Source organism: Podarcis pityusensis, assembly GCF_964106645.2.
Source record: "Podarcis pityusensis genome assembly, chromosome: 13".
Classification (NCBI taxonomy): Eukaryota; Metazoa; Chordata; class Lepidosauria; order Squamata; family Lacertidae; genus Podarcis; species Podarcis pityusensis.
In genome coordinates this window covers 42841213-42868339 of record NC_138038.1, presented here as the reverse complement: position 1 = coordinate 42868339, position 27127 = coordinate 42841213, and the positions used below count along the sequence as shown (strand labels likewise).

The window sequence follows — 27127 nt, the reverse complement described above, 5'->3', positions numbered from 1 at the left end:
TCCTTTATTAACAAAGCGGGGAGAAACAAAATGCTTATTCCATTAATGTGTTTATGTAAACAAACTTAACTGATTTAGCATGCAGTCCTATATGTGTTTACTTTGAAGTATATTTGATTGTGCCTAATAGGTCTTAAATCCTGTGATCCTCTGCAAACTTACTAGGAAGTGAACCCCCATGTGGAGCTTACTTTTGAGGAGGAAACATAGGCTCACTCTAGAATTTGCTGGTAAAGCAACCATCCCATGCACATTTATTTGAACCCAATAGGACTTGGTGCTTTTAAAGTAGATGTATTCTGCAACATGTCATTGACACACCAGTATAACCTACAATTGTCCGGGGCAAACCAAAACATACTGTTTTTTTCCCGCGACAGCACGGCGGCCAATTTAGGAGCTGTGCTCTCGCGCAATTTCGGGATGCAATCTCACCCCCCAAAAGTGATTTTCCAGGGCTGCAATCTTGTGCAGCACCCCAAACTGTGTGTTTTGGGGCACTGTGCCCAGAAAAAGTGCTTTTATCGGGGCCTCAATGTCACACAAGAATGCTGCCCCGGAAGATAGCATCCCGGTTTTTCTGTGTGCCGCGTTGGACGATATGCAATAGTAGTGAATTAGGGGTGGATTTATACTGGAGGGTCCACACAGTGTTCCCTGTTGTTTCTTGTTCTGCAATCCTTCCTCAACCTCAATGCACTATTGCTGCCTAGAGGATCACTCCTGCGGTGCTATTGCGCATTAAAAGCGGCACCAAAAAATAAACTGGAGCACTTGTGATATGAAAAGTTACAGGGATTCAGCAAGGAGTTATGGGGACATGCACTGAGTAGAAGCAAAGCGTCACGTCCTCCCTGAAACCTCTGCAGGACCAAATGCTATTGAAAGCAGGGTCATGTCTAGCCACTCTGATACTATCATGAGCACAAATAATCATGAATGCACAACGGAAAGAATGTCTGGAGGGAGCTCTTGCTTCTGGAATGCATTGCTGACAACCATAATAATAATAAATAAAATATACATATACAGTGGTACCTCAGGTTACATATGCTTCAGGTTACATACGCTTCAGGTTACATACGCTTCAGGTTACAGACTCCGCTAACCCAGAAATAGTGCTTCAGGTTAAGAACTTTGCTTCAGGATGAGAACAGAAATTGTGTTCCAGCGGCGCGGCGGCAGCAGGAGGCCCCATTAGCTAAAGTGGTGCTTCAGGTTAAGAACAGTTTCAGGTTACAATTTAAGTACTTAACCTGAGGTACCACTGTAGTTTTAGCTCATGGGTCGGCAAACTAAGGCCCGGGGGCCAGATCCAGCCCAATTGCCTTCTCAATCCAGCCTGCGGATGGTCTGGGAATCAGCATGTTTTTACATGAGTAGAATGTGTGTTTTTATTTAAAATGCATCCCTAGGTTATTTGTGGGTCATAGGAATTCATTCATTTCCCCCCAAAAATATAGTCCGCCCCCCCACAAGGTCTGAGGGACAGTGGACAGGCCCCCTGCTGAAAAAGTTTGCTGACCCTTCTTTTAGTTCCATGCACTTATACAGAGACACTCTTTGTTTTCATGGCAGTTGTCCCTTGTTCCCTGCAAACACGTGGCTGGAAGGCGGGACAAGCAACCAGGAAAGGAGCATTGTATTTTTCTGCATTGCACTTAAGATGGGTATGTCATTATCTTAGGCAACCTGTGCTTTCCAGGGATCCAAGACAAGACATATACTTACAAGGCAAAGCCAAAGTAGCATCCAGATTCCCTGCCCCCACAGAGACTAAATTAGCTTGCTTTTCTCCATACAAACCCCACTCAATACAGACACAGAGCATGAACCGAGTGGCCAGGCACGCGAGACAGTTTTGGCGGAAATGCACCCAAGCCCTACAACAGCCAAATGGTATAAAGTTTGTGAAGAATGAAACGGAAAGGAAGAGGGCAAAAGGAAGAGGCAGGATGTTGCTTAAAAACAAGAAGAACCTTTCCGTTCAAGTCTGTCTCTCCCGATATGTCTACTGACAAAGACACCATTGCAAGCTGCACGAATGGTGTCGCGTTGAGCTATGGCCCTGAGGCTGCAGTTCTCCGCACCACTAACCTGAGGGTAAGCACCCCCTGAACGCAGTGGGATCCAGCCCTCGCTCAGCACGTGCAGCAGAGCAGGATGATACAATGGACTGCACCACTGAAACTGCAGCTGACAGGTCACATTTTTTTTATGCTTCCCTGCGCTGCTCACAGACTCCCCTATAAGCAGAAAACCCACACAGGACAGAGCTAGTGTTTTTCTCTCTTCAGCTTGCAGGGAATTGTTGCTGGGGGAGGGGAGGATGTTTAAACTCAGTTCTCCACCTGAAAGCCAAAGTGGTACATTGTTGTTTAGTCATTTAGTCGTGTCCGACTCTTCGTGACCCCATGGACCAGAGCACGCCAGGCACTTCTGTCTTCCACTGCCTCCCGGTACAGTTCACTCTATAACCTTGAGACTTTGCCACAAAACTTTCCAAACTTTTCGTGTTGGTGACACACTTTTTAGACACGCATCATTTCGCAATACAGTGGTACCTTGGGTTAAGTACTTAATTTGTTCCGGAGGTCCGTTCTTAACCTGAAACTGTTCTTAACCTGAAGCACCACTTTAGCTAATGGGGCCTCCTGCTGCCGCTGCGCCTCTGCTGCACAATGTCTGTTCTCATCCTGAAGCAAAGTTCTTAACCTGAAGCACTATTTCTGGGTTAGTGGAGTCTGTAACCTGAAGCGTATGTAACCTGAAGCGTTTGTAACCTGAAGCATTTGTAACCCGAGGTACCACTGTACAGTGGTACCTCGGATTACAGACGCTTCAGGTTACAGACTCCACTAACCCAGAAATAGTGCCTCGGGTTAAGAACTTTGCTTCAGGATGAGAACAGAAATTGTGCAGCGGCGGCATGGGAGGCCCCATTAGCTAATGCGGTGCTTCAGGTTAAGAACAGTTTCAGGTTAAGAACGGACCTCCAGAATGAATTAAGTTCTTAACCTGAGGTACCACTGTATAGCAATTCAGTTTTACTAGCAAACCGGAGGTTAAACTAACCCCTTTCCAACTCTGGGAGGAGTACAGGGAGCCTTCGCACACTGCAGCCGACACACTAACATGTTGTGACACACAGTTTGGAAAGCTCTGCTTTATCACCTCATTCTGCCAGGACGAAGGGTGGGAAAGCCCGAAATCAGCGAAGGCTGGTCCATTAGGGCAAATTGGGCACTGACACACTGCAGGACTAGTTTTCATTTAGTAATGCTGAAGTAACAGTATGTACGTTGCTCAGTGAACTGCCGTTTTGGGATTAATGGCGTGCACTATTAAGTATGAATCAAAAGTGAAAACATGAAAGGGGGCTCCAGTTTCAGCTTGGGAGTCAGAGGTGGGTCTAGGTCTGGAACAGCTGAACAAAGCCAGTATAGTGCAGTGGTTAGAGTGGCAGACTAGGACTTGGGAGACCCGGGTTCAAATCTCCACTCAGCCATGAAGCTCACTGGGTGACTTCTGTTCACCCTAACCTACCGCATAGGGTCGTTGTGGGAATTAAATGAGGAGGGGGAAGGACCATGTATGCCACTTTGAGCTCCTTGGAGAAAAAGGTGGGGTAGAAATGCAATAGAACCATAGAATCACCGAGTTGGAAGGGACGCTGAAGGTCATCTAGCTCAACCCCTTGCAATGCAGGAGACTTTTGCCCAACAGGGGGCTCAAACGCACGTTCCTGAGATTAAAATTCTAATGCTCTACTGACTGAGCTGTTCCAGCAATAAATATATTAACTCATCTTGACCCTTGGTCATACTGGTTATGGAGTTGGGAGTACATAACCTTTTGAGTGGGGGGAGCAAGTTGGCAAGGACTACTTTATTCAATTCTCTTTTAAAAAATCAGCCAGTTGCAAAGATTACAGTAACCTCTTTATAAGGTAAACGTAAAGGACCCCGGACAGCTAAGTCCAGTCAAAGGCGACTATGGGTTTGAGGTGCTCATCTTGCTTTCAGGCCGAAGGAGCCGGCGTTTATCCACAGACAGCTTTTTGGGTCATGTGGCCAGCATGCTTCTGGCACAACGGGACACCGTGATGGAAACCAGAGCGCACAGAAACGCCGTTTACCTTCCCGCCACAGTGGTACCTATTTATCTACTTGCACTGGCGTTCTTTTGAACTGCTAGGTTGACAGAATCTGAGACAGAGCAATGGGAGCTCACTCTGTCAAGGGGATTCGAATGGCCAACCTTCTGATTGGCAAGCCCAAGAGGCTCTGTGGTTTAGACCACAGCGCCACCCGTGTCCCTTTTAACCTCCTTATAACGGGACCTTGGGAAGGGTTTGGAACGGAACACAAAACAGCTTCCCTGTGGAGTCTATATTGTTTTAGAATTGCCTTTTCCTTTCCCTATGACGATAATCAGCGAGAGGGTGGGGAAACCCCAAAATTAAAATAAATAAATAAAGGAGCAGCCTTAAATTGTGAGTCTGCAAATTAAAATGTGCCCATCCGTTAACTAGCATAGGCTGGCCAGCCCACTATTAAAAGAATCAGGCTAATATTGTGTGATTGCACCGGCGGCTGTTCTCACAAACCAGCCGCAGGAGGAAGCAACCCTGCTTTGTGTCCCAGTGGCCGTTGCTCTGGAATTCCTGGCTTGCAGAGAAGCTGGTCCCACTCTGGACTCCCCTCTCGGGCCTCTCTGGACATAAATACCCCCCAAAGAACTTGCGCTGCACCGACCGCTAGTAACCTTTCCCCTGGGAAGTGCCTGCGTTGTTTACGGGAAGGAGGGAAGGAGCCTGCGAGGGCTGAAGGATGGGAAGGGGAAATGAGGGGAAGCTTGGAGGGGGCAACGGGAAGGCATGCGGGAGAAGCCGGCATGGAATGGTACCAGGGCTGCAGGACAGTGGGCAGATCTGCAGCAATAAATCTGGCAGGAGACAGGTGTGTTTGTGTGTAAGAGGAGGCGCTCGGTAAAATCTACAGCGTGTGTTCAATGGAAGAGCAATCTTCGGAAAGGAGCAGGTGGCAAATAAGCATTCAGCAAGGCAGAAGCAGCACGGGCGGAGGATAAATAAAGCCGTGCTTTTCCAAATGTCAGACAACACGCAGAAATCGTTATTTAATAAAAGGAGAGGAACGCTTAACAGCCCCCCCCCCAGGGTTTTACTTTTAGAGTATGAAAAAGAAAGAATTTGCCATTCTCAGTGGAGCCATGCTTCTGTATGTGTCCTGAGTGAGGCCCCCTGAATGGGTAGAGATGAGCCTAGGGCAGTGACTCATACAGGGTTGCATCAGGCAGACTCTTCCATGAATGGGCTTTTCTGAGGCCACTGCTACATTGGGTTTGACCAAGTGACCTAGTCACACCTAGTGCAAATGCAGACAAAAATAAAAGGAATAAATCGTTAAGAGATACAGTGGGCAGCCTCCTTTGTGGAAGAGGTCACAAGGGTGTTAAATTATAATCCCTGACTGCTATTGACTAAAGGGGGTGTATTGTTTTGTTGTTTTTGTTTTAACTATTTACTTGTGTTTTAATTTTGTATTTTTACCCTGTGAACCACCCTGAGATCTTGTTGTGAAGGGCAGTATTTAAATCTAATAAATTATTATTATTATTATTATTATTATTATTATTATTATTATTTCAATGGGCCTACTCTAAGAGAAGACTCCCTGGAAAAAACCCTGATGTTGGGGAAGATGGAGGGCACAAGGAGAACGGGACAACAGAGGACGAGATGGTTGGACAGTGTTCTCGAAGCTACCAGCATGAGTTTGACCAAACTGCGGGAGGCAGTGGAAGACAGGAGTGCCTGGCGTGCTCTGGTCCATGGGGTCACAAAGAGTCGGACACGACTAAACGACTAAACAACAACAGCAACTCTAAGAATGGCTAAGCCTGGACCCAAGCCCGAGTTATACGATACAAACTGTCCACAAGAGCTCAATCCCTAAATCAGGACAGGAGTGAGGAACTTTTTTCATCCTGAGGGCCACATGGCAGTGGTGGGTGGAGCCAAGGGCCAAAGGGGCAGGACCAGGGGTACGTGGCGCAATGGATGCGACTCTTAACCTGTGTACCAGGGATGAGAAACGTGGCACCCTGCAGACATTGTTGGACTACATCTCCTATCATCCCAGACCCGTGGTTATGCTGGCTAGAGGCTGATGGGAGTTGGGAGTCCAGCAACCTCGAGAGCAGGATTTCCCAAACTTGGGTCTTGCTGCACTACAACTCCTATCGTCCCTAAGTATAGCAGGGCCAGTAGCTGGAGACTCAAGTTTGGGAAATACGGATCTAAAGGCTCACAGCTTCTCTATCTTCACTTTGTGCAACGGCTGACATTCCAGGCAAACAAATGTCTTTCCTCTCTCTTCTAAACAAACCCGTCCCTATCCTCCCATCCAGAAAAGCAAGAAGAGTTACTTAAAGTTCAAGGACACTTTTCAGTCAGGCCAAAGCACTTGGGGAGGATGTGGAGGAGGACCAGTGAGGGGGGGGGCATGGTCTGGGAGCATCCTGAGGGCCTGATAAATACTGTATTTTTCGCTCTATAAGACGCACCAGACCACAAGACGCACCTAGTTTTTGGAGGAGGAAAACAAGAAAAAAAATATTCTGACTCTCAGAAGCCAGAACAGCAAGAGGGATCACTGCGCAGTGAAAGCAGCAATCCCTCTTGCTGTTCTGGCTTCTGGGATAGCTGCGCAGCCTGCATTCACTCCATAAGACGCACACACATTTCCCCTTACTTTTTAGGAGGGAAAAAAGTGAGTCTTATAGAGCAAAAAATATGGTAAGTCTCGAGGGCAGCATTCAGTCTCTGAGCCTGAGGACCCCCACCCTAAATACTTGCTATGGAACCCCTGAACACTGCAAAGGATTCTAAAGCAGTGGTCCCCAAACTTAAAATTTACACACCCCATCTAAAAATTGTGGAGTGTCTGTGCAGACCACTGAACTATTTCTTCTTCTTTTTTTGCCTGTTGTAGCAAATCATAACATGCTGTGCTAGATGCTATATGATTTTCAATTACAGTGGTACCTCGGGTTACATACGCTTCAGGTTACAGACTCCACTAACCCAGAAATAGTACCTTGGGTTAAGAACTTTGCTTCAGGATGAGAATAGAAATGGTGCTCCGGCGGCGCAGCAGGAGGCCCCATTAGCTAAAGTGGTGCTTCAGGTTAAGAACAGTTTCAGGTTAAGAACAGACCTCCAGAACGAATTAAGTACTTAACCTGAGGTACCTCTAGATGTTTTTTATTGTCTTTTATATATTGCATTTTATTGAATTCCACAGAATTCGGATTTCAATGCAACAAAATAAATAAAAGAAGCAATCAAAAATCAGTATGTATATTAAATGCAATGGGTGTGCTCTCTCTCCTGCCTTCAGCCACGAATCCACAGACACTCCTCAGACCACCTGAAGGAAGCTTGCGGAACGCGGTTTGGAAGCGCCTGTTCCAATGTGCACCGCTCTTTCATAGTCCCATATATGGACAGAAAAGCATCAGGAATGACCTTGCTTTAAGTTGGATTTCTAAACTGGAGGTCTCCAAACCGCTTGAAAACGTTGACATGCGCAGCTTCTTCCCGGTGGTAAATAAGGTCTCATTTCATGCCTTCCGGCACTGCACAGATCCCAAAGAAGGTTTTTTTAAAAAAGGCAGCAGTAAACTGTGAATGTGGGTAGGGACAATGACTCAGGGATCTCGTTTCTGTTTGGATTGCAGGGAGGTCAAGAAGGGGAGAGAGAATAGGATGTGAGTCAAGCAGGTTTAAGCTATTACATTCCTTTGTTTTGAAGTGGTTTTCTTCCCGCTCCACCCCACATGTTCAAGGCAGGAATGGGAAACAAGAAGAGAACTGGGCATTTTCTCTCTCCTTCATAATGCTAGAATGAGCATTCAGCATTGCCTTCCATGGCTGGCCTGCTGAACTTCCAGCATCTACTGAAAACTTTTTAAGAAATCCCATTCATTCATTCATTATTAGTTGCTTGTAACCCGAAGGCAACTAAGAAGATAAAGTGAAAAAAGAAAAAAGGCATACAGTACTGTACATAATATCTTAGGAGGGAAAGTGTGTGTGTGGGGGGGAATAATATAACACATTAATCTTTCATATAACGTAACATCAATTTAGGACAGGGGTGGCGCTGTGGGTTAAACCACTGTGCCGCTTGGGCTTGCCGATCAAAAGGTTGGCGGTTCGAATCCCCGTGACGGGGTGAGCTCCCATTGTTCGGTCCCAGCTCCTGCCAACCTAGCAGTTCGAAAGCACACAGTGCAAGTAGATAAATAGGTACCGCTCCGGTGGAAAGGTAAACGGCATTTCCGTGCACTGCTCTGGTTTCGCCAGAAGCGGCTTAGTCATGCTGGCCACATGACCCAGAAAAACTGTCTGCGGACAAACGCCAGCTCCCTCTGCCTTTAAAGCGAGATGAGCGCCACAACCCCAGAGTCGTTCGCAACTGGACTTAATTGTCAGGGGTCCCTTTTACCTTTTAACATCAATTAATGAAAACTCCATACTCAAATAATAAACAAAGCAATAATCACACCCATTAATTAAGAAATAAACAAAAGCAAACAAAACCTCAACACACAACCCCCCTGTCCAGTGGGCATGCGAAACCAAATTCTGATTTTATAGATTTGACAGGTTTTTATTTGCATTGTATGGCACTCCCTGTATGCTGCTGAGAGACGGCTGTGTTTAAGCAGTATATAAATTGTCTAAATAAACCAACCAATCAGGAACCATCCAATGAAACTCACTAGCAGGAGCTTTGAGACATATTTCCTAACACATCACAGAGTTCATAGATGGAACTCACTGCCACAAGATGAGAGAAGCAAGCAAAGGCAAAACCTCCCCCAGGCCTTAGCAAGAGTCCAGGCAGCTAGGCAGTAAACAGGTAGGAGCAGTTGCATTTCAGTCTATGGGCCAAGGGCAGATGCGTAGTCAAAGCCACGCATGGGCCAAGATCGAAGGCGATGTTCTAATACCAGAGACTATGAGTCCCTTTCGACTGTTACTATTTTGTGGGAGGGATTCAAGCACAAACCGAAAATTTAGATCAATGTAATGAAAGTGGGTTAAAGGGCCTTGTCGCCTTAGCGCAACAAATTCACTTTTTGAAAAAATGAACCAGACTCTGTGGTGTTTGGAAAGAGACCACGAAATTCATGGAAAAGTGTGGGGTCCATGAATGACGAAAGGGAAGAGTGCCCCACAAGCAAATGAGGACAACCCAGAACCAGTGTTCACTGTTGTATAACCGCCCTGCAAACTAATCAGTAAAGACGGAATATAATCTAACCTTCACATCAACTTTGTGTGAGCAAACCAGGAGGAATGCTTACCTGGGCAAGCTGTAAACATGCATTCACAGCCCAATCCTATGCATGTCTGCTGAGATGCAAGACCGATGGGACTTATTCCAGGTAAGTGAAAATAAGAATCACAACCTAAACCCCAGTTCCGCATTTTGGACATAAGAGGAAACTGTAGTTTAAGGCAAGGAGGATCAGAATGCTGCCACAGAGGAGGTGCTCAACAATGGCTTAGCAAGCTATGAAATGCATGTCGAAATCAGGCCACTGGGCCAAAGGATGCGATAAAGAGTCATGGGGGGAAATGGCTTGGGTCCTAAGAGACATTAAGTGAAATAAGTTTCCCCTCCCTTCTAGCCCAATATAGGGCTGGGCCCTCCTGAACAATGCAGGAGGGGTATGGAATGGGGATTGCTGCTCGGGGAGAAATCGTTCCAAAATCAGGTTTGGGTGGTAAAATAAGTTAAGGACATTCAAGGAAGGAAAATTTCCTGCCTCCTCTGATCCTTCCCCGCCACATAGATCCTGATCCCCATCCCACCCAATTCATTTTTTAAAAATATTTTTTAAATTAGTTTGACATAAAAGTTGTGCACAACAAACATAACTATTTCAAAAAAATTTAAAGGGTTCTTTTGAACCGTCAGATCTCTTTCCTTTCCTCCATGGGTTCCATTTCTAAATTTTATTCCTGCATCTTTTACTTTAATCTACCGTAGATTCCGTATTAGGCGACTGGGCGTATAAGACGACCCCCAACTTTTGCTGTTCAATTTTAGAGTTATAGAGTTATAGAGTTTGAGCACCGCCAGGGGCAGAACCCGCACCCCTCCGCTGCCTCTGCCGTCGCAGCAGCAGCAGCCCGAGGTGAGGCGTTTGGCGGGCGGGCGAGCGAGCGCCGCGCTCGGAAGGACTTTCGCGTCCCCTTCTGTGGGGAGGGAGGAGGAGCGACGGCAGAAGGGGCGCCTCTGCTCACCGGCTCCCTCTCCTCCTTCCCAACGCGTATACCTGGCGTATAAGACGACCCCCGACTTTTGGGGTGATTTTCCAGGGATAAAAAGTCGTCTTGTACACCAGAACATACGGTATCTATTATATGATCATAGTATCCAAAATTCGTGTTACTTTACAAGTGTCATGTGTTCCTGCCAATGATTTCAGCTGTTTACAGTGGTCTCTCAAACAAATTAAAAAGTTAGTCCAGTCTTTTAAGAATACTTGGTCTTCCTGGTTTCTGATCTTTCCCCCCACCCCACTCAATTCAGGAGCTCCCCAGACCCTCCAGAATGGCTTTTCAGGGCTGCAGGAATAATAGACTTAGAATTGCAGAGTTGGAAGGGACCCCAAGGATCAGCTAGTCATCTAGTCCTGCAGTGCAGGGATCTCAGCTAAAGCATCCATGACAAATGGCCATAAAACCCCTGCTTAAAAGCCTCCAAGGAAGGGGAGTCCACAACCTCCCAAGGGACAGTTCCACTGTCGAACAGCTCTTACTGTCAGAAAGAAGGTGTACAGTAAAAGAAATATTCCTCCCTGAACTTCCTTAACTAACCATCCACACCATTTAAGGCGCATTTATAGCACATCAACAATCACAGCTTCTCTCAAGCAATCCTGGGAACTATAGTATGCACCCACAAAGCCCGGTGCCCCTAACAAACTACAGTTCCCAGAGTTCATTTGTGGGAAGCCATGTGCTTTAAATACACAGTGTGGGTGTGAGACACTCTCCAGGCTTGAGATCAAGCACTCTAAATATGGCAGGAACTGATCACATAGGGCTTTTTATCATGGGCTTGATACTGGGGACTCACAAATCATTGCACCTTCCGGCACTGGGAGATATTTCCTGCCCGGGCAGAACTTGCATGCTCCCATTTTTTAAAAAAAATGTCCTTCAACCAGAATCCTGCAGTTTGCTCAGTTCTCAAATTGTGAATATTTACTCTCTGTAAGCAAACAAGGACGTTTCCTTTATGTCTTCTGAACGCATAAAACAAGCAGCTCTCCCCTTGATTCGGGGCCCTTTGTCTCGAAACAGACAAAAGCTTCAGGGAGTTGTTTCTTTTTATGGTTTAGCTACTCTGGATTTCGGTTTGCATAGCAGGAGTGTGACTCAGTATGGGAGAAATGAAAGAGGAAGTCTGCTCTCTGTCAGTGCACCTTCTCCTTGCAATTTCACCTGCATATTTAACTGTCAACGGGCTTTAGGGATTAGATTAACCAATCAATATGCATCTTTTAAAAAATAAAAAATAAGAATATATATGGATTACCGTTGGAAAACTTGATTTAAACCGGCTGTTCCCTCATTTAGTGATTTGAATCATAATCTAAATCGCCGATTTAATTCAGTCCCCGCCCTGCTACCCTTCAGTGCTGAACAGCATCCACAGGAAGGCCTGACAGACTGAGGATTTAGAACGAAACAGGACCTTCCAGGTCACACAATAAATGGCTCCCAGGCAGATCGGCATCCCAGCAGCTGTTCATTCTGGAAATTAAATCAAAACTCCCAGGATGAAGCAGGCGAGAAGTGAAGGCCAGAAGGAGAGACTGGATCAGGCCGATGATCCAGTGCAGCGCCCTCTTCCAACAGTGGGGTGGATCCACATCTCATCATATTTAGTGTCAACCTGCTGAAATTAAATGAAGCTTTCTTTCAATCACTTGTGTATCTAGCTCAGTACTGTCTACACTGGCTGGTAGCAGCTGCCCAGGATTTTAGACAGGGCTCTCCCCCACCCAGGGATGCCACAGACCAAACCTGGGAACATAGAAATACAAAGCAGATTCTCCGCCACTGAGCCACGGCAGCGGCGTAGCGTGAGTTGTCAGCACCCGGGGCAAGGCAAGTAATTTGTGCCCCCTAACCCGGGGCAAGGCAAGTAATTTGCACCCCCCCAACCCCTAACCTGCCGATCTGAGTCGAGTTGCTGCTGGCGCTGCCGCCCAAACCACGCCGCTTGCCCGGAGGAGGAGGGGGGCAGAGAGGCGAGGAAAATGCAACATGGCCCAGCAGCTGCAGCAGCAGCAGCGGAGGCGGGGCTGTGAGGAGGGGCTGCCTGGCACGTCCTCCGCGGCCCTGACGCGCGGGGCTGAGAGCCGCTGCCTGCCGGACGCCTTCAGCCCGGGCGCGCGCACAGCTCGTCGGTTCCACGAGACATGGGGCTCTGCTACAGCCTGCGCCCGAGGCTCTTCGGCGACTCCGGAGGCAGCGAGCGCGCCCCCCCAGATGTTGCGCCCGGTGCAGCCGGCCCCCCTGGCACCCCCCACGCTACGCCACTGAGCCACGGTCCTCGTTACGCCATGGTACTGCACCTATAGTTGGCAAAGGCAGCTGGTTTCAATGGGTCTACTCTGAACACAACTAAATCTGGATCCAACCCAGTGACTCCCAGTCCGGACATGGAATGCAATGGTTCCCTTCCTGTTTTTTTGTCTCCCCTGGAATAGGTATTTGGACGTAGACTGCTTTCGAACACGAAGTCTCCATTTAGCCATCCTGGCTAGCAGCTTTTGGCTGACCAACCCTCCTCAACAAATTTGCATCCTCCCCTTTTGAGACGGATCCAGAACAGCAGGGAGTTCCACAAAAACAATTCAGGTGTTGTGCAAGGTGTCTGTCCCAATTCTGCTGCCCATTAACTTTATTGGGTGACTCTTAGTTCTAGTATTTTGAAAGAGTAAGGGAAAAACCATAGGACCATGTGACCTGCATGAATCTGCTGTCTGCTGCTAGCTGCTGATGGGCAGTGCCCAGGCTTCTCCTGCTCTCACTTCCTTAAGGATCTTTAATCCAGACTTGGACCAGATTGCTCTTCATGCTGAAGCCACTTGCAAAGAGAGCAGCCTCCCCCGAACCTGTTGCCCTCCAGGTATTGATCGACTGCAGCTCCTACCATCCCTGCTCACTGGCCACGTTAGCTGGGGCTGATGGGAGCTGGGAACCCCACAACATCCGGAAGGTGCTAGCTGGGGAAGGCTGAGCTAGAGGAAGGCCCTCTGAAAACCAGGCCACTCTATCTCTCTTAGAAATCTTAACATTGCCACTTCCCTTCACCTGAGTCATTTTTTTCTAATGCAAAAGCCCCCATACTTCACCCTTTCTGCATGGAATGATGTGCTCGCTCTCTGTCTCTCTCTCTTTCTGTCCATCTCTCTCTCCCCCCAGCTTTGATAATTTCTGTCCCCCTGTTCCAGCAATGTTCCAAATGTGGCTGGCCTGTATAAACGCATTACAATACCGCCTGTTTTATTTTCAGATCTTTCTCTAATAATCCCCAAGCAGGGAATTTGCCCTTTTCGCTGTTGCGTTCATTGCCTGATCTCCATGACCTCAAGATCACTTTCCTAGAGCATTGCTCAGACCCCACCAATGCGCAATTATGAAGTTGGGACGGTGGTTTCCCGCCCCATATGCACTAATGGGGGTCTGATCTGGTTGAGATTAGCCATGAAAGACAGTGTGCATTCCTTATGCACCTGCCATTTCAGTTATACAGTGGTAGCTCAGGTTACATACGCTTCAGGTTACAGATGCTTCAGGTTACAGACTCTGCTAACCCAGAAATAGTGCTTCAGGTTAAGAACTTTGCTTCAGGATGAGAACAGAAATCGTGCTCCGGCGGCACAGCTAAAGTGGTGCTTCAGGTTAAGAACAGTTTCAGGTTAAGAACAGACCTCCGGAACGAATTAAGTACTTAACCTGAGGTACCACTGTATTTTCATTGCGGGGGGAGGAGAGAGAATTTTGGACTCTATATTCCATCAAATTCCACCTCAAAAATTCCACTTTTTCCATGAAGCTTTTCTTACAACCTCCTAATCCTCATACCCAATTGTAATTTAAGCCAAATAACTGGGAACTGAAATAATGGCACATTGTCCCTTCATTTCCTGTCCCTTCTGCTGTTTTCTATCTGCCGCACCTCAGATCAGTCTTCCCCAACTTGCCCCCACTCAAAATGTTTGGGACTACAATTCCCATCAGACTCTGAACAGCATGTCTAATGGTCAAGGTTGGTGGGTGTTGCAGTCCAAAAACAGTAGTTTTCAGCATTTTTCACAATGAGAGCCAGTGTGATGTTGTGGTTAAGAGCGGTAGACTCGTAATCTGGGGAACCGGGTTCGCATCTCCGCTCCTCCACATGCAGCTGCTGGGTGACCTTGGGCTAGTCACACTTCTTTGAAGTCTCTCAGCCCCACTCACCTCACAGAGTGTTTGTTGTGGGGGAGGAAGGGAAAGGAGATTGTTAGCCGCTTTGAGACTCCTTTGGGTAGTGATAAAGCGGGATATCAAATCCAAACTCTCTCTCTCTCTCTCTCTCTCTCTCTCTCTCTCACTTTCAAGCCAAAGACCCTGAATTAACCCAAACATGCATTTGGGAACCAAATTCTCCTTTTTTGATGCTCACCTTAGATCAGGCCTTGAGTTGACCCCAGTAGTGGGTCCCAACCAGTGTTAGAAATTCAAATATATAATCTAGGTACCAAATGGCTCCTTAAACCAGGATTACGGTTGCCAACATGGATTGCCTAGTTGCCATTTTTGTGCCAGACGGCTCAAAGGTTGTATTTTTCAATACGACTTTTTGGTTCCTGAAATTCATTCTGATGGTGCAGATAAAATATAACGGATAGACTTCTACAGGATGCGTTGCTAGTGTGCGGAAACAGCCAAGACCCAAGGATCCCCAGGCATGCACCTCCAGATGGTGGAGACGTCAGAAGACATCCTGGCACCTGGACCATCCCTCACTTGGTCTCAAGTGGCTGATAGCCAAGGTGCAAAATGCACCTGTCGAATTTTGAATGCTGGTCCCAACACGACAGCTGAAGACCAATGGTCCAAAACATCTGGCTAGAGATGGCTGTTCTGCATTGCTGGCCTTAGGGCAGGGATCTGCCTTCCTACCTCTTTGCAAACTTTGTAAACACATAGAAGATAGGTGCATTAGAACGACGCAGGAAACATGATTACACTGAGTCAAGGCATTGGTCCATCAAACTCCACTCAGCCTACACTGACTGGCAGTGGCTCTTCGGTTTCAGACTGGGAGTCCCCCTCCCCACCCTCATCTAACCTGAAGATGCCAGAGGTTGACCCTGTTGCCTTCTGCATGTAACCATATTCTCTGCCACTGGGCTACCAGCTCTTCCTACAGCAGGGGTAGGCAAACTAAGGCCTGGGGGGCTGGATCCGGCCCAATCGCCTTCTCAATCCAGCCCGCGGACAGTCCAGGAATCAGCGTGTTTTTACATGAGTAGAATATGTCCTTTTATTTCAAATGCACCTTTGGGTTATTTGTGGGGCTTTCTTGCTGTTTTTACATGAGTAGAATGTGTGCTTTTATTTAAAATGCATCTCTGGGTTATTTGTGGGGCATAGGAATTCGTTCTCTCCCCCCCCTTCAAAATATAGTCCGGCCCCCCACAAGGTCTGAGGGACAGTGGACTGGCCCCCTGCTGAAAAAGTTTGCTGACCCCTGTCCTACAGCAAGGCTCTCTTTTCCTTCTGCACCCCCAGCCCTTAAACTGGGTGGGGGAACCTTGTTTCAATGTGAAGGACCAATGCCACTGGGCGGGCAGGCAGGGACAGAAGCAAAAGTGAGTGGGGACGACAAGTGTAAATATTACTGCCCTTCCTTAGGCAGATTTCTACAAACATACCCTTCTCGAAGCTACCAGCATGAGTTTGACCAAACTGCGGGAGACAGTGGAAGACAGGCGTGCCTGGCGTGCTCTGGTCCATGGGGTCACAAAGAGTCGGACACGACTAAACGACTAAATAACAACAAACCCTTCTCTTATCTCCCATCCAGACAACCAAGTGGCCTTAACAGAGATCAAGGACTTGTTCTGCCCTGACATAGACCCTCAGGGTGTGAAGCTGGGGCCACAGATCTCTCAAGGGCCACATCCGACTCACAGGGGCCTCAGGTTCCCCTCCCCTGCCTTAAGCTGGGATAGCTCCGTCACTGAGGCTTTTAACCTCAGGGCCGTGGGCTTGATCCCCATGCCGGGCAGAAGATTCCTGCATTGCAGGGGGTTGGACTAAATATCTCTTGGGGGGCCCTTCCAACTACAGTTCTAAGCTACAGCGAAATAAATGGAAGTGTGTGTGTTTGTTTATGTATGTTTGATGGTTTATATATAGATATGTGTGTGTGTGTTTATACATATTATTTGGGAATCGTGTCTCTGCACTCTCAGCACTATGGGAACTGAAAAATTCAGTTTAAATCTGTCCAGCTGACAAGCACAAATGGGAATATTTAGCACCAGGCAGCAGGCGGGTAGTGGGGGGAGGAGAGAAGGAGGAGGAGGACTCAGCAATAGAATAATAAAAGAGTTATTGCAGGGCAGGATGGCAGGGGGAGCTTGCATACTGGGGAGTGGGCATACGACCCACCATGGGGAGGGGAGAAGGGGCAGGGGGGTTTCATGCCAAGGCTAAGAAGAATAAAGGCCAGCAAGGCTGGATGTGAGGAAGGGGGCACCTGCCCTCGCCCTCCAAACAGTCCCTGTTGTTGCCAAGGAGAGTCTTAACAACTGTGAGAGCTAATACAGAGTCACGGAAGCAGAACTAGGAAGACAGCAAACGGCAAGGGCTGCTTGTGGTGGGGGTGGAAGAAGAGATCAGTTGCTGCTGCCTTCGTTCTGTGGTATTGCTTTTTTTGGGCCACACTGCCGGTGTAATCCAACCACCGGGCTTCTTTCTCTCTCTCTCTCTCTCTCCCCCCCCCCCGCTATGGGGGTGCACCAAGATCCAAGCCCGGTGCAGCAACCCCTGGAAAGACGCACAGCACTCCTGCTTCAATAGGCCTCTCAGTCATTCTCCACTGCCTCCCTTTTCTCCTCCGCACCCCCCTTCAACAATGCCGCATGGCTAAAGCAAAAAAAGGGGGAAGCAGCAGAGAGTCATCACTTTGACTTTAATTCTCCCCCATCTCCTTTCTCCAAAAGCCAAGAGGGAACCCCCCCCCCAAAAAAAGTGACCCTCATAAGGAGGCATCATGCACTTGCTCTATATAGAAATCCTCTATTCTACCACTTTTTGTCCCCAGTGGTTTGGGGGCGGGTCTTTTCTGTATGTGTAAAACTTGCCCTGCTTGTTTGGGGAGAGGGGGCAGACCCTACAGCAACCTTGTCGCTCGCTAAGGACTGCATAATCACCCACAATGCACTGCAGCGGCCCCCACAAAGCCCTTGCCCTTTCCTGACCCTATAAAGCACTCCCGAATCTGCTGCTGCCTCTCTGAAACAAACGGCGCCTGTCCAACAGCTTAGAGGCTCTGCAGAGATCCTGCTGGAGAGGAATCCCTAGGATCTTCTGGACCCCCTTGGCGCTTCTTCTGGACCTATTCCAGTCCCATAAACCCGATATGGCCCTCTTATACGGGACCCCCCCTTCCATGCGGTCTCGCCCTGCTAAAACTCCAGTCCCTCGAGGAATCCCATCCATCATCATGACAGGCCTACAGTAGCCCCCTTTAAAAACACACACACAAACACTCCGGCAATCTATGGGTCCCAGTGTCACACACAGCTCAAAGTAAACTCCTGCTGGAACCCCCAAAACTGCAAAAATCTGGGAGGCAAACCTTGCACACACACGCCGACACATCCACCCACCCAGAAATGCCTTGTCCTCTGCACAAAAACCCTTTTATACAACCTTTAAAGCCCTATAGTACCCCCCCTCATCATGCCCCCCCCCCCGCTCCACTAAGGGCATCCCAACTCCAGAAGACCTATATAAGGCAACCCGCAGCTTGGCAAAACTCTCTTTCATTTCTAAGGGCACACCATAGCAACAGAATCACCCCCCCCCCCAAAAAAAAGATAAGTCAAGCTCCATAAAATAAAATGCTACCTGGGGATGGGGGAGGGAAGACTGCCTGCGAGACCCATCAAGAAATCGCACCAGCCCCCATATGCGCTGCAGTTCCTACAGGACAGTCCACGGAGGCACGAACAGATCGCCCGCAGTCTTAAAACAACAACCCTGCCAAGACCACTGAAACTCCACCAAAACGCCCCCTCCAGGGGTCTCCTCAGATGGCCCACGGGCCTCCCCTCCAAGCGCCCTTCACTTCCAGGAGACCCACAGCCGAGCAAGGCCACTTCAGAAAAAAGCCCCACATCTTCGACCCACGGAGCGCTGCCCCCACCCGTAGGGGAAAACACAAACACTCCACACAGCAACCCCGTCCCCCTACAGGGAACCGTTCTTTCCTAGACGAAGCCACCCCCGGCACCCCACATTTCCAGAGAGAACCGACCGATCGCCGCGGCCCCATATATTCCCCCCCCTCGACGTCCAGCAACATCTCCCCGCTGTTCCCTTCCCCCGGGCGCGCCCTTGCGCTCCGCCCGCCCCGTCGGAAAAACGCGCGTTGGGTGCGGGGAGCCTCCCTCGCTCGTCGCCGCCGCCGCCGCAGCTCACCTTGACTTTCTGCAGGCGGGTCAACTGCAGCTCGTGGACGAAGGGGTTGGGGGCGGCGGCGGCGGCAGCCTCTTCCTCCTCCGGGGCTGCCCGGCTCGAGGCCCCCTCCTCCATGGCCGTACCCCCCTTCCAGGCTGCCCTTCTTCCAGCCTGGGAGCTGTCCCCGCGGCCGGAGCCCGGGGCCCTGGGCAGGGAGGAAAGGATGGGGGGAAAGGATGGAGGGATGGATGGATGGGACAGGCGGGCGGCTGGACGGACGCCCTGGCACCGGACCACGGCAGGAGGGAGCCAGGATGCGAGGCGAGCGGGAAGGCGGGGCCACGGCGCGGTCGTCACGGCGACACCGCCGCTGGGGGACGGACTTTCGCTTTGGAGGGGCCGGATGGAGAAGGGAGGGAAGGAGGGAGAGAGGGAGAGAGAGGGCCCAGGCTCCAGCATCTCTCCATCTCTCCATCACCAGTCCCTCCCTCCCTCTTTCTCTCTCTCTCGCACCTGCATCTTCCCACTAGCAAGAAAAGATGGGTTTTAAGCAAGGGAGAAGCACCCGTCGATTGGCTCCTTCTCAGAGACGTCTGAGCAGTGCAGCGGTGCTCACTTGTATAACATATTGGGGGGCGGCAAGGTAAGCCCCACCCCGCATAATCGACCACAAGACGCAGCACACGCACACTATCTGAATGGCAGTGCCCATCAACTTTGGGGCGGCCCCCTCAAATGTTTTATTGGGGAGGAGGGAGGCGAAGGGACCTCGTCCTCTAAGAATTGGGCTCCTACGGAGCAGTGTGTCCCTGTAATCCAATCCCCACCCCCGCAACGATAAACCTCAGATTCCCCCCCCCGCACACGCAGAGAGAAGACTAAAGTTGTAGCATTTGCAGAACCTCAAAAACTGAGGCAGAATGCACACGCGCTATTATGTATCTAGATCAAACTGATTTTATGTAACAAACCAATACAGATCCTCAGCCCCCAAATAGACCCATTCCTTTCCCCATGGAATAATATGTACGGCCAGTGCCGGGTTTACGTATAAGCTAAATAAGCTATAGCTTAGGGCCCCACTCTCTTTGGGGCCCCAAAAAAATTTAAAGGAAAAAGAAAACTTTGATAAAATACATATCTTGATATGTGCAAATGGCTTTCGATACCTATTTGGTCTTAAATTACCATACAGCATATATTCAACACAAAAACAACAACAGTGACAATTTGTGGTTGACAAAGGACAGATGGGCATATATAAAGGGCCCCATTACCTTCATAGTTTAGGGCCTCATCAAACCTAAATCCGGCCCTGTGTACAGCCACTATTTTTCCTCAGTTTGTGTGTATGTGAGAAAGTAGCCTGCTTCCCCCCACTTTAATGTCTTGCATTGCCCCCCCCCACGGAAAAATCATGCTGACCCCCCTGCACCTCCTCTCTCTGCCCCCCCCCCCTTTTCGTTGCACGACTATTTCCCTCCTACTTTCTTCTTTCTGCTTTGGGAGGTGTAATCCTTTGTATATATTTGGGAGATATCATGTTTCGGAAGGCTGCTCAGTGCCCATTGCGAGTTCTGTGTCACCGAAGCTCATTACTATGCCTCTTACAAGTAATGAGGCCGGTTTTTTAATTGCAGCTGTCTGCTGATCCTCGCCACAGCCTTGCAAGGTAGGAACGAGCAGAGGCGCTTGTTGCCGGCACCAGGAAGGGCGGGGAAACGAGGTTAAAGTTGTTATGCACAGAGCATAGGGTTCTTCAGTCTATAAAAGACGCAAACAGCCTGCAGGCTGCAATTACATATGGGCATAGGAAGAGACTGCTGGATCGGGTCAATGGCTCTTCTAGCTGGGGCTGTTGGGAACTGGAACTGCAATCTGGCAATGACTGTAGGGCTATAGGTTCCCCCGCCCCTACGTTATATCATTATTCGCAGAGAATGAGAGAGCAGGTCCCTGCCCGCAAGGGGCTTACAATCTAGGCAGTGACACAAGGGAGATAGCAAAATAACAGGAGGGCAATGGGGGAGAATGGGGGTGTTTCTGAACTGAGTGTGTATGTGTTAATATTTAAAACACACCATTTAAATATTGCAATTGTTTGCTGGCATCAGATGTTTCCTTTTTAAATTTCCTTTTTAAAAAATTTACTGGATCCCGCCCCCCCCAAAGGGTAATGTGGGTGGGGGGTTGTAGTTTTGTTGCTATGTTGTCATATGGACTCTGGAGGCGCGGAAAGCACCTTGTGTGTGACTGCAACACCCACCCCACACTAAGCACCTGTGAGGAACCAAACTCTGTGACTGACTGGCAGTTGTCCCAAAAGCTTTACGGGTGCTGAACAATAGTTCCTCCACCTTCCCCAAAATTTCACTGATAGCCCCAATTATAAACCCTATTTTACAGGTGAGGTATCTCAGTCTGAGGCAGTTTGATGAGATTCAATGTTGGCTGTTTAATAATAATAATAATAATAATAATAATAATAATAATATATTATTATTTATACCCCACCCATCTGGCTAGATTTCCCCAGCCACTCTGGGTGGTTTCCAACAAAATATTAAAAAACTATAGTCTGTTAAACATTAAAAGCTTCCCAAACAGGGCTGCCTTCAGATGTCTTCTAAAAGTCTGGTACAGTAGTTGTTTTTCTCTTTGACATCTGATGGGAGGGCGTTCCACAGGGCGGGTGCCACTACCAAGAAGGCCCTCTGCCTGGTTCCCTGTAACTTGTCTTCTCTCAGTGTGGGAACTGCCAGAAGGCCTTCGGCACTGGACCTCAGTGTCCAGGCAGAGTGATGGGGGTTGAGATGTTCCTTCAGGTATACTGGACCGATACTGTTTAAAATTACATAAAGTAGATTTTTTGTGTGTCTTGAACAAATCTGGGTTTTATTCCGAGCAGCTGTTTTAGGACTTGGTCTTGAGTGTAATGAAGGTGCTTGCTTGCCTTTCCTGCCGAAATAGCAAGTAGCAAACAAGCAAACAATAACACAATTAAAATATCTGGAGACAATGCCACTACTTACGGAAGTAGACTGTATTCTATGCAGATTTTAGATAATATTAAAATATTCTGGAACCAGTCATTACTGGAACCAGTCATCCTGCACTTTTACATAGTGCCAGCAAGTGGCAACTTGCAATACAAGCTGCACCTGTTGGACTTGAGTCCTTTACACAGCTAAGAAGTTTGAAGAAACCCTGATCTCTTTTGCCTTGAGGTGCTGCATGGGCAGCGGGAAGGTAAATGGTGTTCAGCACATGCTCATGCAAATCATCACTCATGTGCCTTGGTTGAATGTCCTAGCGTTCAAACAGGTTTCTTGGAAAAGACCTAATGATCTTTGCTCCTGAATTACATCCTGCGCTTCATTCACACCCTTCGTCCACCCTAAAAGTCTGGTGGTTTGTTCCTCATTCCATTTGCTTCTCTCCTTCCTGCATGTCTGATGATCTGAACCTTTAATAGTTGTGCAGAAGAGGGAAGATTCAACAGGTGTAGCTTGGCATGCAAATTAAACCTGAATTTCCTTCTTCTACACAGGCCATCCCCTTTGTCACTGTTAAGAAAGAGATAAAGAGATAAAAGTGTAATATGAAAACTTCAGTAAGTTAAAAGTGATGTTGTGTAATTTTTCTATTACTATTTGTTGTTGTTGTTTAGTCGTTTAGTCGTGTCCGACTCTTCGTGACCCCATGGACCAGAGCACACCAGGCACTCCTGTCTTCCACGGCCTCCCGCAGTTTGGTCAAACTCATGCTGGTAGCTTCGAGAACACTGTCCAACCATCTCGTCCTCCGTCGTCCCCTTCTCCTTGTGCCCTCAATCTTTCCCAACATCAGGGTCTTTTCCAGGGAGTCTTCTCTTCTCATGAGGTGGCCAAAGTATTAGAGCCTCAGCTTCACGATATGTCCATATTGTTAAAATTGGTTAATTGTAATGAATTGATGTTGCAATTACTGTGGTTTTTTCCCCCTTTGTTATTGTTGAATTCTAAATAAAGTATTATTATTATTATTATTATTATTTTAAAAGACAAAGGTGCAGTGTATGCTTGTGTGTGCACGCATGCTCAGGAGAACTTCTCACACCTCCTTCCTTTCCCAACTGCTGTACAACAACCCTGTAGTGTAGGCAATTGAGTCTTCTCTCCGCTAGTTGCTGCTACTACCCACTTCTTCTTTTCACCCACAGCTAAGGTTGCCATATTTCAAATAGTGAAAACCCTGTAACAAAAGCTTTTGCAAAATCTCCCCCCCCCCCCAAAAAAATATTGAAGTTTTTAACCAAATTGCCAAAAATAAATACTTCCAATATGGGTTTCCCAGACATTTTTTTCCTGCTTTTCTAAAATTCTGCCCAGGTGCCATTTTCGACAGACGAATCCCAGCCATATCCAGGAAATTACAGACATATAACAGCCCGACCCACAGCCCCAGAAGCAACCCCCCCCCCCCCCGCAAAATGGAGATCTATGATTAATGGCTAAATCCTAAGATGCTGGACCTGTGATCCTCATGCCCACAGCCAATCCCTTGCAGTCTGCACAGAGCATAATGCCAGGCTCTCCAGCCCTCTTCTTCTCCCTGTAAAGGGGGCAAATTATTGGCTTTAACATCCCTGGTGGCCCAGGGAAAGTGAAGGATCTGAAGCTGGTTTTCAATACCAGTACAGTCGTACTTTGGTTCTCGAATGCCTTGTGACTTGAACGTTTTTGGCTCCCGAACGCCGCAAACTGGAAGTGAGTGTTCCGGTTTGTGAACGTTTTTTGGAAGCCGAACACCTGACATGGCTTCCGGTTGAGTTCAGGAAGCTCCTGCAGCCAATCGGAAGCCGCGCCTTGATTTTCGAACGTTTTCGGAAGTCGAACTGAATTCCGGAACAGATTCCTTCTGAAAACCAAGGTACGACTGTACACAGCCCGAGCGGGCGAGCTGTCTAGCAGCTTAAATGAAATGTCTCTGAGCATGCACAAAGTGAATTTCGGCCAGTATTAAGTCCCCACAGCCTTCTTTACTCACCCAGGGATTAGATTTTCAGGGCAAAGGGGTGTGATTTCCCAAAATGACCCCAAATATTTTCTATCTCTCTCCTTTTGAACGTGGCTACTAGTCACAATGGCCAGCCTGTCGCTGAATACCAGTCACCAGGAATCACAGGTGAGGAAAGTGCTGCTGTGCTCAGGTCCCGCTTCCCATAGGCATCTAGTTGGCCACTGTGAGAACAAGATGCTGGACTAGATGGGGCTTGGGCCTGATCCAGCAGGCCTCACATGCAGACTCTGCTGCATATGTAGATCACATCTTCCATATGACGACCTGAGAAATATATTGTCCCAGGCACCAGGCCATAAGGCACCATAATAATGCATCTAAGAGCATAGTACAATCAATAAAACAGTAAAAAAGGGGCCGCTGAGGGAATGGTCTGAGGGGATGCGATGCCGTTGATGTGTTAACACTTAGAGGATCCACAGGCTGGTAAGTGCCAGAGGCTGATGGGAAACCACTTTGAGGTTCCTGGAGGAAGCACTAATAAATAAGTCTTTAAAAAGCAAAGCAAAACAGCCAGGAACAAGGACCAAAGGAAAATGCAATGCAGTTCAGCCTAAGCCAGAGGTTTTCAACCTTTTTGAGTCCATGGCTCTGTTGACCAACTACATTCTTTCTGCGGCTCCCCTGTGGGGAAGCAGGCATTGAGCCTCAGGAGCCCAGTTATGTCACCCCTTGCCTGCAGAACTGGCAGCCCCTCACCCCTTTCCCAACATTTCTTTGATGAAAATAGGGACGTCCCATTCCATGATAATTTTGCTATTTATACCCCACACATCTTATTGGGTTGCCCCAGCCACTCTGGGCAGCTTCCAACATATCTAAAAAAACAGTAAACATAAAACATAAAATCCCCTTCCCTTTACAATGGTACCTTGGGTTACAGACGCTTCAGGTTACAGACTCCGCTAACCCAGAAATAGTACCTCGGGTTAAGAACTTTGCTTCAGGATGAGAACAGAAATCGCGCGGCAGCAGCAGCGGGAGGCCCCATTAGCTAAAGTGGTACCTCAGGTTAAGAACAGTTTCAGGTTAAGAACGGAGCTCCAGAATGAATTAAGTTCTTAACCCGAGCTACCACTGTATATGCTTGCCTTCAGATGGCTCGGGGTTTGGATAACTCCCTACCTTCCAACATATCTCCAATGAAAATAGGGACATCCTAAGGAAAAGTGGGACATTCCGGGATCAAATCAGAAACCTGAACAGCTTCTTTAAATCAGGGATGTCCCTAGAAAATAGGGAAACTTGGAGGGTCTGCAACACCCTCCCTTGTTATTGTTACTTCTTCTGTCATAGCGAGCTCAGGTGGTGAGTGTCGATCGAATTGGAGTGTTCTCTGGAATGAGAGATTGATTGCTGAGGAATTGTAACTCTGTGAGGGGAATAGAGGACTTCCTAACAACGCTCAGCACCCTCAGCAAACTATAGCTCCCAGGATTCTTTGGGGGAAGAAGCCATGGCCGATTAAAGTGGGTTGATGCTGCTTTAAATATGCGGTGCAGATGGGGCCTAAGGTCCCATTTGTCTTTCATATCACCTGCTACCAGATTATGGGGTGTTCAGTCTCAGACACTTGAGATCGAACCCTGGAATTTAATTATTTCATAAAATTTATACACTGCAAAAAGAAACCTCAAAACAGTAAAAATCAAGAAAAATGTACTACCCTATTTTAAAACGTACAAAAATGAAAATACAAAAGAAAGGATTAAAATTGCCCCAGCTTTCTAAGCATCTGTGTAGGCTTGTCTAAACAGGAATGCTTTTAGCAGGTGCTGAAATGACTTAGGCAGAGGATTAGAGGGGAAGTTCATCAAGCCTGCAGGTGCCACCAAACTGGGGTGGAATAATAGTAGTAGTAGTAATGATAATGATAATGATAATCATCATCATCATCATAGGAAAATGACTGTAGGTCAGTGACAGAGCCCATGCTTTGCCAGGTTCTATACCTGGACTCTTTCCAGGTAGGGCTGAGAAATACTTCCTGCTTGAAACCCCGGAGATCAGTCATTGTGTATCCAGCATACTCATACCCAGAACAGGCCCATTAAAATAAATTGACATGAATAACTCAGGGTCATTAATTGTCATGTAAACGCCCCTGTTAGGTATGCTAACTGGGTTTCCATGACAGAAATAGGATTTGAGATGACCCAGACAGCGTGAGGAGCATAGCTGTCAACTTTTCCCTTTTCTTGCAAGGAATCCTATTCGGAATAAGGGAATTTCCCTTAAAAAAGGGGAAATGTTGACAGCTAAGACGAGGAGCTGGGACAAGAGTAAAACACCCCCCCCCCTGAGTTTCAGCAGAGATAAATATGGATTTCTGCATTTAAGCAGGAAGACCTGGAGGCACAGAGTACAGGACTGGTGAAATCTGACTTGGCAGCCTTGCACGTGAACAGGACCTGAGGAGTTTTAGCCGGCCACAAGCTCAAGCAACGTGACTCAGCTGTGCGATGCATTTGCAAAAAAAGAGAGGCCAGTGCAGTTCTAGGATGCATCAGCGGAAGTATCGGGCCCACAAGAAGTAATGGGGCTGACCAATCCTGCTTTGGTCAGACCTCTCACTGCGTCAAGATGTGGGCACCGTCATTTAAGGAGGATGTTAGCAAACTGGAATGTGTTCAGAAATGGCAAAGGAACTTAAGTGTTAAATTGTGAGTTGGGTATGTTCAGTCTGATGAAGAGATGAATTAGTGCAGCGTTGTTCAACTCTGGGTCCCCAGATGCTGTTGAACCACAAATCCCATCACCCAAGGTAGTTTTGCCCAATGGTCAGGGAGAATGGGAGTTGTTGTAGTCCAACAACATATATGACTAGAGGTTGGGGAAACACTGATTTAGAAACAATTCCATAGCCGCCTTCAAATATCTGAAGGGCTGGCAGATAGATGATGGAGCAAAAGTGTTTTCTGTGGCTCTGAAGAAGCATAATAATAATAATAATAATAATATTTATATGCCACCCATCTGACAGGGTTTTCCCAGCCACTCTCGGCAGTAGGGGTGCCAACTTGAATAAAATATTGTGGGGGCCCAAGGTAAGCCCCACCCCACATAAATGATCACATGATGCACTGCACACACACCATTTGAATCAACTTTTGGGGGCCTGGCCCCCTCAACTATTTTATTGTGGGGGTCGAAGCCCCCACAGCCCCTAGGAGTTGGCTCCTGTGCTGGGCAGCTTCCAACAATTATGAAACCACAGTTAAATATCAAACATTAAAAACGTCCCGATACAGGGCTGCCTTCAGGTGT

General features: G+C 47.9%; 1 protein-coding gene across 1 annotated transcript in view; it reads right to left on the bottom strand.

Moving 5' to 3' along the window:
• The window catches only part of LPCAT4 (lysophosphatidylcholine acyltransferase 4), a 33352-nt gene extending 14079 nt beyond the window's left edge, over positions 1-19273 (bottom strand). The window contains exon 1 of the mRNA XM_080978198.1: positions 18821-19273. Coding sequence (XP_080834324.1) covers positions 18821-19258 — 438 coding nt within the window. The 5' untranslated portion in view covers positions 19259-19273. The remainder of the gene's footprint in view (positions 1-18820) is intronic.
• Positions 19274-27127: the final 7854 nt, after the last annotated feature.